This window comes from Marmota marmota, unplaced genomic scaffold (genome assembly GCF_001458135.2).
Source record: "Marmota marmota marmota unplaced genomic scaffold, marMar, whole genome shotgun sequence".
NCBI classification, from domain to species: Eukaryota; Metazoa; Chordata; class Mammalia; order Rodentia; family Sciuridae; genus Marmota; species Marmota marmota.
This window is the reverse complement of record NW_026000229.1, coordinates 51,922,892-51,934,970: the sequence shown is the minus strand read 5'-3', so window position 1 is coordinate 51,934,970 and position 12,079 is coordinate 51,922,892. Positions and strand designations below refer to the sequence as shown.

General features: G+C 32.9%; 1 protein-coding gene across 1 annotated transcript in view; it reads right to left on the bottom strand.

Moving 5' to 3' along the window:
* Positions 1–2,841: 2,841 nt before the first annotated feature.
* Positions 2,842–12,079, bottom strand: part of Naa30 (N-alpha-acetyltransferase 30, NatC catalytic subunit) — a 22,343-nt gene continuing 13,105 nt past the window's right edge. Inside the window, exon 4 of the mRNA XM_015480922.2 lies at positions 2,842–6,289. Within this exon, the coding sequence (XP_015336408.1) occupies positions 6,152–6,289 (138 nt within the window). The 3' untranslated portion in view covers positions 2,842–6,151. The remainder of the gene's footprint in view (positions 6,290–12,079) is intronic.

Genomic DNA, 12,079 nt, shown 5'->3' with positions numbered 1-12,079 from the left:
TACATAAATTATCTGGTTTATTCTTCACAAATATATCAGGGAGTAATCACTAAACACTCAGGTTAAGAAACTTGCCCAACATCATCAGGATGAAAATAAACATTTTGAATAATGATTATTGGTTCCTAATGTGAAGAAAATAAATATCTCATAAAAATTCAAAACAATGCTCACATCCATATTGATGTACTTCATTTTCAAATTAAAGCTATTAAATAGACTTGGCCAAAAACAAATTTGAAATCGGTTTACATTTACCTAGTTAAGTCAATACTAGATGGACTTACAAATTTTATTTGCACTCACAATAAAATCAAGTATAATACTAGCTGACTGTGCAGTCACAATTTACAGCCACAATTTGGAGGAAGGCAGATATCCAGTTTAAAGGCAGCAGGTTTTTAAGGCAGTGGGTTCAGCCCCCTTAAAATGATAAATAGTCATGTGCAATGATGGGAAATCTGGCCCTACAGATGATAATGATCAATCCCCTACATATATTAGGGAATTGAATAGTAAATATAAATAAACCAATTTAGCAATTATATTTATAACTTTTAAGAAGTTTCATACATCTGTGCATTTTAATACAGCAGTTCCTTAAAAACATCAATCTTTTTTTAAAGTGGAATTAGATTTCTAAAATTAAAAAATACATGCATTCTTATAAGTGATTACTACTGGCTTTAACTCTAAAATATTTAAACTCCAGAAAATAAAACTTAAGAATGCCTATTTAAGGGGCAAAACATGTTTTTCAGTTCATTAAACCTGCTGGCTTTTAAAAAGGGTTTCTTTGGTATGAAAGGAAAACAGGAGACATACAAACTTTGCAGTTGTAAATGAACAAATGAGGGTACACACTTTCTGAAATACAAATCTCATTACTAAATAAGAGTGTTTACTAAAAAACCCTACATGTCAAGGGAACTAGAAAAGTTTATAAATGTTTCTAAGAAATTTCAAATCAATTCACTATGTAACAAATCCAGTAACAAATGTCTTTATACAATCTTTAAAAGCCAGGTCTGAATCCATATGGTTAAGTTATTTACCAAATTGTACATAATCTCAGCAAACTGAGGTGTTAAGAAAATTGATAAATATTCATACAGCAATTAGGTATTCATGAAAATAACTAAAGCTTATTTTTCAGTTTTATAAAAACCTCAATTATAATTAGACTGAAAACTCATTATAACCCCTGCATTGTATAAATTATTAGATTAAGTTTTGGCACATCCATGGTCTTTATTTCTAGTCTTTCTCTCATGAAGATTACAACACTGAGTTGCTATCAACAGGGGTTTTGATCTTAGCTGTGCTAAGCCAGGCCCTCTTTGGCCAGGTATTTACCACCCCCACTCCTCCTGCCTTTTGACTAATTACAAATTACCAGATGACCAGCTAGGGTTAGGGTAATACTTTGCTTAATCTGGTTTGCTCAGAAACAAAAATGCAGCCTTTGGCCTCATGACCATAAGTGATTTTTCAGAATTTAAAAGTGTAAATGTTACAAACCTCCATGTTCCAAGTAGACCACTGGTGAAATATAAAGATCAATTTCATTTAGAAATGAAATGATTTTTAAATTCATCTAAAATGAGAAACTGTTAGGCCTAACTACAAATCATGCTGTAAGGCTAAAAGGATAAGAGAGTCTCATCAGAAACCAATTTTTGACACTTGAATCTGTGCATCTCTGCAACTTAAAGTTCTAAGAACAAAACTGAAAGAGCTGCATTTCTCAGAAAACCACATCATCCGTGGGCAGTGTGTTCTTTTGCCCAGAGGCAATTTGTGATCTTTTTATTTCATATTTAATAAATTAGAAAGTGTAAAATATGCTTTTCTGTTATTACTTACATATTATCTAAAGCTGTGCTGACCAATACAGTTGCCACTGACCACATGTGACTAATTTCAATTAATAAAATTAAAAATTCAGTACTTCATTCACAGTAGTCACAATTAAGGGCTCAGTAGCTATTTGTGACTAGTGGCTACCATACTGAAGAGTGCAAGGAGCATTTCCATCTTCAGAGAACTGATCTGAAAAAAGTGCAGCTGCTCTATATGCTCATGAGATTTTTTTTTTAACCCCTATTCATCACTATACCTCTGGCTACAGGTTAAACCTAATCTGAGTCAAGGTATAAACCAACTGCATCAATTGGTGTTTAAGAGTGAATATTTATAAAGTATTTTGAGTTCACATAAGACCCAAGTAAATCATGAATTAGATATTTTCACATTACCATAAAGAACAAATGAATACTTGTCATGCACAATAAAAATGTAGGAGTTACATGATGAAAACAGATCATCTAATCCTACTAATATCCAAAACTCTTGAAATTATGAAAGCATGCAAAACTACTAAAGTTTCCACAAGAATAGGGCAAAAAGCCCTTTTCTACCTCAGTGCTCTATTAAAATAGTGCTCTATTTTACCTTTGTGTCTTAGCAAAAGGGAAAAATATTACTAACACAAGGAGGCACTATACAAAAAATAGTAAACCAAAATAAAAATTCTCAGAAATAAACTGCTAACTTTATTCTCAGAATAATAATTTTCAGTTTAATGCACGCAAAAAACTCTCATGTGTACTGATATCTGACATATGAACTGAGTACTTTTAGAAAAATCAAGTTCACGTTACTTTCAAATTTACTTTGTCAGAACACAAAGTAGAACAAACACAACTGTTTATTACTGCTTCCAAATAACTCTTGGATGGCAGGCAGGAAGTGGGAACATTATAGATTGCTTCTTGTTTCTCTGAGTAAAAGCAAAAAAAAACCAAAAAAAAAAAAAAAAATCACAAATGCACACAGCTGTATCTTAAAGAAAAATGCAAACACAACTTAACCATACTTTATTTGACTGCATCTTATTTAGACAGCTTGCACATTTCAAATCCCATTAAATCTCTCTCTCCAAAAGAATATGGGACAATAAGAGAAAATTATGCAGCAATATCCAGTCATCAAACAGCAGTCCAATATTTTGAGATACACGTGATATTTTATAGATACTCAACTCATATCTGACGTCAATATAATTTATGGTTATGTTTTTACAAACCTGAAAGCCCTGTAACATTATAGCACTCATTTTAATGATGTCATGGTGCACTGAAAAATAACTCTGATGCGCTACTAATTTGATTTTATCTACGCTCCTCCAAAGTGATGAACTTCATGATTTTTTAGACACCATAATAAATATACACATCCAGTCTTATACATGTCAGCCAACATCATAACACAGGGCAAGGTAAAGTTGAAACGTGACAAACAAACTCCTTTACATAGATTTGTCGAGCAAGGGGGGAGGGTAATTTGGAGAAGAGAGAGGCAGAAAATATCAAAACCAATTTTTTAATAGTACTTTTTTCTTATTTTGCTGGCTTCAACTTCAAAAACTACTGTCTGGTTTCTGATCTGTGGACTTCTCTAGAGTAAGTAGCTTCATCCCAAGGTAAGGGAAATAATAGCCCACATACCAAAAATGATAGTATACCCGTTAGCTTCTTTAATACTAACATATATAGCTTCATGGTAGCATGTATAAAAATGTTCAGCAGTACCAACTGCTAAACCAGTGTCAGTGGATAAAGTACAGTCAGTCTTAAAGAGGCAGCACCCCATTAAAAGAAAGTTGCACCAATTTTGCTCAGTTTTTAGCCAAGTGAACCCACTCTATCAATTATAAATGGAACTGTTTCAAGCTGATATGAGAAAAATGAAAGTCTGTTATCAAAGTAAGTGAATGTTTGATGCTATTTCAACTGGAAGAGAGTCTTTTAATTTTGGTGCTGGATTATCATGCTAGAGATTAAAATTTTAGGTGAACAATTTTTGCACACCTAATTAAAGACATAAGGTACACTGATATTAAACATACACCAGCTGAACAATATGGCATCCATTTCACTTTTTAGTCACATGGTTAAGGTCATGTTTACAAATGCCCAAGCAATCAATTTAGTTATTAATTCAGCAATTCTGGGGTTAAAGGTCAGTAGTTAGGGTTTCCTTAACATTCTGGCAAAAACATTAAAAAAATGGTTCAACTGATAATTAGCATGTATCTACTTTACAACTGTCCCCATTATTTGAGTCAATCAAATGTACGTTCAACAACAATCATTACCTAAGAACCAAATATAAGGCTATGAAATATAACTTGATGACACATGTAACACTGTTTCAGCTAGTTTCCTTCTTATTAAAAAATAATAACAGAAGCATCGATATGACTGGCATTCTTCTAAATGCTAGAACCCAAATGAAGTTTGATCAAAAACAGACTCAAAATGGTCAGCTGAAAAGCTGAATACTATGGTCGTGATATGTTGATAGAACCAATATTCTGCCCATTAACATTAAGCTTTTAAATAAAATGTAAAATGGAAATGTTTTCTTTAAAATAAGGAATTATAAATGATCCCACCAGGAGGAACTTTAGTTTTCATCAAATATAAATTGTTTATCTTTATTTTAAAAGTCCTTGTAATCATGTTCACTTTGAAAACACTATACTGAGCAAAGAGCAGCTTTCCTTAAAAAAAAAAAAAAAAAAAAAGCAACAAACTTTCCTGAAAAGGGGCCTTTACCAACTGTTAATGGAGGTAGGGTTTTAAAAATACAGTAATTATACTCATAAAATATTCAAACCAAATCCTAGAGCAAAAGTATATCCAAATGAAAATGACAACATAGATTCCTACAAAAGAGTTTTCACAGAGAATGAATCTTTTTTTTTCTTATGGGTACCTAGGTTTTCCAGTTAAATAAATTATCCATCACAGATTTACCGACTCAACTGAAAGCAATTAACTTGAAAATTCGTTACATTGCACTGATTAGCCAAAACACAATGTAATTAATAAACATGGTAGCTGTTCAGAAAACCCAAAGAACTCATTAAAAAAAGATTTTCATTTCTCCCTTTTGTGTTTCTGGAGGAACAAAGCAAAGCTCCCCCGACAATCTGCTCAGACAAGTGAAAAGAAAATAAAAGCAGCTTAAAATGGATACAATGCACCTTGAAATTTATTTCCAAGATGAAGAATCAAAAGTGAAGCATTTTAAGAAACAAAAGCAACGTGAATCCAAGTGGGAAAAAAATTCCAGCTACTATATAAAAGCTGTTCTTCACAGCTTAGCAATAATTATGATTAAATAAAATCACACCAATTTACATTAATTTTCTGTTCTTTTCCAAAAATTCCCTCTCCAAAAAAATAAAGCAAAACAAAACAAAAAAGTGCATCCAAAACCCAGCAATTCCCTGCTCTCTCAACTTTTCTCATCCCTTTTGAGCCATTCCTCTAAGGTTTTCCAAAAAGATTTCAACTTCTTACTGTAAAGAAAGAAGGGACTTCTAAAGCAAACCACTCTGTCACTCACCTGGAAAAAATATCCAAATTATAAAAATCTGAAATAATTTATTATCAAATTTAGAATTTAAATAAAAACAAAGTTTTCTTGTAAAAGCCTTAAAGAAAAGGAAAAGACAGCATGCATTAAAAACCTAGAGATGAAGACAAATATACTTATCTACACAGGCACTGGCAGACGCAATTTAATTGTTATCTTTACTTATTGTAAAACAATACCCCATCCTACATTTTTTTTCATTCACTAATCACTGAGGTACCAATATTCAAGAATGGAAAATTTAATATTGAAAAAATAAAACCTAAAATTGAAGCTTTTCCCTCACCCCTTTCAGAAAACTATGGCAGGTTTTGTGTGAAATGCTAGTATACTTAGAGACTTTTACAATCTACATTGGCTTTTTAAAGGAACAAAAATCATGTTCCATTTACTGGTTCTGTGATAAAATGATCACTATGCAAATAACATTGTCAGCAGACTCTGAAAATGAACAAATCTTGGCTATCAACTGGCACATCTTGTTGGTACCAAAAGAACTCTTGAAGTTTAAAACAATCTCTTTTAATTCAGAACAAATGCGCCATGCCAAAGTGCAACAAATATTGTGCGACACTCAATGAGACACTGACAGGTAAGAGCTGCATGGAAATTACTAAATCCACCTGCAAAGCAATTCTGTACAAATTGCATTGCATGCAAATGTCGATTCTGTTGTTGGAAGTTGTTCCTTGATGTCAATTTCTCAACGCAGCCACAGTTTAAGTCGCAGTGCATCAACTCCATTTAAATAGTATCTGAACAGCCTCTTATCTCGAACAAAACCAAGATTTTCATAAAGTTTCAAAGCAGACTTATTTGTTATTTCTGTTTCCAAAACAACCTTTAAAGAAATGAGAGAATTAAGTTAAAATCTCATAATTTGGAAAACTTAAAAGATATAATCAGATTAAATATTTAAAAAATATATACTTTTAAACTGATTTAAAAACCAATGGTGAAAACAATATTAATGATACACAGAAAAAAGTCATCAAAATGTTAACAGTAATTATCTTTGAGTCAAGGAGGGGATGGATCCCTGGGGCTTATTTTCTGTTCCATTGATTTTTGTGACATTTGAAATCTTTTAAAATGAGAATACATCTCTTAAACTAAAACAAAGATGAACTATTTCCCTATAGAGAAAAATTAAGGTGACAAAAGATGAAGGGGAAAAGAAAGAAAAATCATCAAAGGTTTAAAAAGTAAACCAGTACTTAAAACTATTCAGCTTGACCTCTTGTTCCTCTATTTTCATTATATGTCATCGTTCATCCTGGTAACAACTACCACATTTATCTAGAGTCTAGACCAGAGTCTGCAAACTACAGACTTTGAGCCAAATGTGCTGGCTGCTGGGTTCTGTAAATAAAGTTTTACTGGAATATAGCCATACCCAGTTGTTTACATGCCTATGGCTGCTTTCTTGGCAGAGCTGAGCAGTTGCCACACAACGCTATGGTCCATAAAGCCTATAAATATTTAGTACCTGGCCTTTTGCAGAGAAAGTCTGATAATTCAGATCAGTGATACTCAAACTTTAGGGTAGGTTAAAATAGATATCATTATATAAATAAACATATAATTCTATTTGCCTTTTCTATTGATTCTCACCTACCTCACTGAAGAATTATCAATACAGTGAGCTATAGTTACTATTATGGTGTCATAACACTTAGGTATTTATAGAGTGGAAAGAAAAAATGGCAAAGTACAATAAAACAAAGGTCCAAGTAAAGCATATGAAGCTATTCCTGTGCTATCTCAAACTATCAAGGCAAGAATTAAAATAACAGATGTAAATAGAGAAAAAGTAGTACCCTTTGACTTATCATATCCAAAATTAAATTCATGGCCTGATCTTTCTCTATAATTCTCTCTCTCTGTAAATAGGATTTCCATAACACCACACCAAAGCTTCATATCTGAAACTCAGGATCATCTTTGAAACTTTACTCTCCACCCACCTACAAACATCCAGTGAATACTGTCAATTCCCTCAAAAACTACTGTCTCAAATTGATTCTCTTTCCATTCCCACTCATACCACTCTAGTCCAAACTCCCATCAAATCTTATTGTAATTTTAAGAGTTCCCTAACTCAAGAGGTCTCCCACCATCTACAAGTAGTGATGTTCTTAACACCCTACTTATAATAATTTACTGACTCTTTTATCCTCAAGATGAAGTCCACAATCTAAAAATAATCTAGAATCCTAAAATGTACATTAAAATATGGTCTCAATGTTTCCAACTTTGCTTTAAGTTTCTCTCCTACTGTTTTTATGTTCAACACTAAATTTTCAGTCTCTGGAACCTACCATGAAAGACTATTCCTTCTATCCCCATTGTTTTGGGCCTTGGCCTTCCCTTTCAGATTAGATGGAATACTCATTTCCTTTTATACTAATCCTACAACCACTGGACTGCTCCAATGAAACATTCAATGCATGTGTCACCTTTCCTAGCTGGTGAGCCTAATGGGCAGGGACAATGCAAACCACCTTCACACCTGTTTCCTCTGCACCATACTGTCTACCACACTGAAATCTCTTAAATATTTGTTAATAAAATATGTCCTTAGCATCTTTCATTGTATGATATACATTACATGAATATTACAAAAAAGGTATTGCCATGCTTTTAAATGATCAGAGAATATAAAGCAAAAGCATCTTCTGAAAGCAATTACCAATGCAATTAACCCATAAAAGCAAATAGCATGCTAAATCCAAACCTTTGAAAGATTTTTAAAAAGCAAGTAATTGACAGTTCAAGATCAAGTGAAAATATTCTTAGGAAGACTTTTATACAGCAAATAAATTAAAGATAAGAATTAAAATTCAATTTCTCTCTGCTCTTAAACACACACACAACACACACACAATTCAATTTCTAGTCTAGTAATGTATGTAATGCTACAATTTGAAACATTCCTGTCTGATTAATGCAAGTTTTCAGTTTTGAACATTTTTGTTGGGTAATTCCTGGAATTCTGTTATTAGGTCAGCACCTAATTACAGCTAAAATGTTAAATCAAGGCCATGTATATGAGAACCACTAAAGCTGTAACAATGTAAAATTTGTAATTGACTTCATAAAAATAAAAAGAATTATGTCATTTTATTTTTATAGCAAACCTATGAAGAACATATGGCTACCTCTATTTTACAGATGAATGAAACTTAAAGACAACCAGTAGAGTAAGGACAAACCAGAGTCCAAATATGAACCAGAGCTTAGTAGTAACCAATCTTCTGTACTTTCCCCAATTGTTTCCCAGAATAAAATAAAGCAGCAAAAAGGAGATCAAACCTACATTGGACAGGATAAAGGGGATCTAAGTCCACCTTCGTTAATATTCAGCCATCTAAAAATATTCAGAACACATCTAAGGCTCACTATAGCTACACAAACACAATTGAGGTGTGGTTAGGAATTTAATTCTGGTTTGTCATCATCTTGACAATTAATAAAATAAAGCCCAATTACACAGAAAAAAATTACATAAAAGGCTACTCTAATTAAAATGTAAAGATTCCCTTAGCACACTCACATTTTCTAAATAAAGATACCATATATTATTTGACACAACTGAAAATGCTAGGAAAAGATAACTACTTTTAAATACTTAACCACTTAAATTTTTATGTTAAAAGAAAATTTAGGGGCTGGGGATGTGGCTCAAGCGGTAGCGCACGCTCACAAGGCATGCGTGCGGCCCGGGTTCGATCCTTAGCACCACATACAAAGATGTCGTGTCTGCCGAAAACTAAAAAATAAATATTAAAGTTCTCTCTCTCTCTCTCTCTCACACTCTCTCTTTTTTTTTTTTAAAGAGAGAGAGGAGAGGGAGGGGGAGAGAGAGAGAGAGAATTTTTTAATGTTTATTGTTTAGTTTTCGGCAGACACAACATCTTTGTTTGTATGTGGTGCTGAGGATCGAACCCGGGCCACACGCATGCCAGGCGAGCACGCTACCGCTTGAGCCACATCCCCAGCCCCATCTCACACTCTCTCTTAAAAAAAAAAGAAAATTTGGGTTTACACTGGAAATTTACTTAAAGCTTCTCTTATTCTTCAACATGGAAGTATTACATAAGAAACCAAAGGATAATTGAGGATTTTTTTGATCATAAAGAAACATGACAAAGTTGAATCCTATTTAACAGAGAAAAGGAATTACTGTGATAGTCCACTGATTCTCTCAGCAACAACCATTATCAGGGCAAGCCAAATCTCTATGATTTAGATCAGTATTTTTCAATATTCTAAGCTGGAAGATTCTAGAGAGCAGGCATGTCCACTGGCATACTGTATGTCAACTAGCAGACCTTCCACTGGTATTTGTTGAACAACTAATTATTGCTCTTAACAACATCCTACTATGATCAGAATTACCATCATATTGCACAAAGTGATGGTAGAAAAAGTTAAATGATTTTCTTATAATCACACAGATGCTAAGTGGCCAGTTCTTTAATTAGGCCAAACTATTTATGCCAAATCCTTTTTGTGTATGTGTGTGTGGGGGGGGAGGGGGGTAGCAGAGATTGAACTCAGGGGCACTCAGCCACTGAGCCATATCCCCAGATCTATTTTGTATTTTATTTAGAGACAGGGTCTCACTGAGTTGCTTAGCGCCTTGCTTTGAACTTGCAATCCTCCTGCCTTCCAAGCAGCTGGGATTACAGGTGTGTGCCACTGTGCCCGGCCAAATCCTTACATTTTAATAACTCCATTTTATTCTATTATTTACCCAGCAGACTATATAACCAAGCCAAAAATACATTTCTAGTGAAATAAAAATGTTAAACATATAATTATTAAACACATTAAAAAATGTAATGATAAATATATAATTAAAGTGCTAAGAAGTCATCAGTTACAATATCAGGGTGAAAAAAAAAATGAATGATTGGATCTTCCTACCCTTACATGTATTTATTCTAACCAAAAAATAACTTAATCTAGTTTAGTCATTATTGCTAATATATTTTATTCTTTTAATAGTATAAAATACAGTAGACCATTACACATCTAGAATTTACCAAAATGTCATGTGTATTACTTGTATATTGCTAGAAATAAGCATTAGGAAAAAAGCAAATTAAGCTGTAAGGGAAGTCTTGGATTTAAAAGCAAATTGTAAACAATATACAATAAGTTACAGAGATATTATTTACACAAGAGAGAAACTACCTTTTAAAACTAAACATATGCATTTTAAGAAATGGCAGCACCAAAATGTATATGCTAGAAAGGTAGGCAGTAGATTTTTTTATATTTTCCAAGTTTTCTGTACTAAACATTATAGAAAAGGGAGAAATGCACAAGGCCTCAGGTTCAATCCTAAGTACAGGGCAGGGAAAGGACATGATTTTCAACTAAAAACATTTTAAGGTTATATACTACATATTTAAGTTCCATTAAGAAATTCTAGGGGCTGGAGTTGCGGCTCAGAGGTAGAGCGCTTGCCTAGCATTTGTGACGCACTGGGTTCAATTCTCAGCACCACATATAAATAAATAAAGGTCCATCGACAACTATTAAAAATTTTTTAAAAAAGAAATTCTGATTCTATTGTATTATGATCATATTTCATTCTGGATATTAATAATCATATCTTGAATCTTAAAAAAAAATTTTTTTCCAAGGATAGCTATAGTTTAAAACAGTAAAAGTCCTGTGATCAATTACATGTACATATACTAATTTATTTCAGAAAAAAGTACAAAAAATAGTTACCATGCAGATATACTATAATTAGGTTTACAGATTTTACTTATAAAATCATATTTTAGGAACTCACTCAAGTAATCTGTATTTATCTTACCCTTTAATGTGAAACACAAACCTGATACTTGTCTTAGCTGCTATACATATGGCAGCCAGAGCATGGGGGTGTAACCAAATTCAAGCTAAAGGAGATCAGCATATGGATACTGCACTTTTTAGTCATGAAACAACAAATCCACTTTTTTTAAATTTTTTTTTTAGTTATAGATAGACACAATATTTTTATTTTGTTTATTTATTTTTATGGGGCACTGAGGATCAAACCCAGTGCCTCACATCTGCAAGGAAAGTGCTCTGCCACTGAGCCACAACCCCAGCTCTATTTATTTATTTTTTATGATGCTATAATTTTTTTGGTTGGTATGCCAAATGTAAAGAAGTGAAAAATAGCTATGCTGTTTTAACATGTTTAATTTTGATATAAAATGTTGGCAAAATCACAGTAAGGCAAAGTGAATATATCTACTGAGCCAGAAAAAAGTAGAATTATTATTTGGGCAACCACATGATCTATATTTCAACTCTATTTACTAACTTTTGCTTTTTAAATTCTAAATTAAAATGGCTAGTAGAATAAAGAACAATATAAACATTAAAGTCACATATTCAGTAAAGAGAAAATATAAACTGATAGGATGTGCATTTATCTGTTAATAGGTCCACAGAGTTAAAAATATCTTTGTAAGAATATTAGAAACAGCAGCACAATCTAAGTAACAGAAAATGTAATTTAAGGGCTAGGGATGCAGCTCAGTGGTAGAACTACATGCATGCAGCCCTGGGTTTAAGAAAGAGAGAAAGAGAAGGGGGTGGGGAGAAAGGGGGGGGGGGA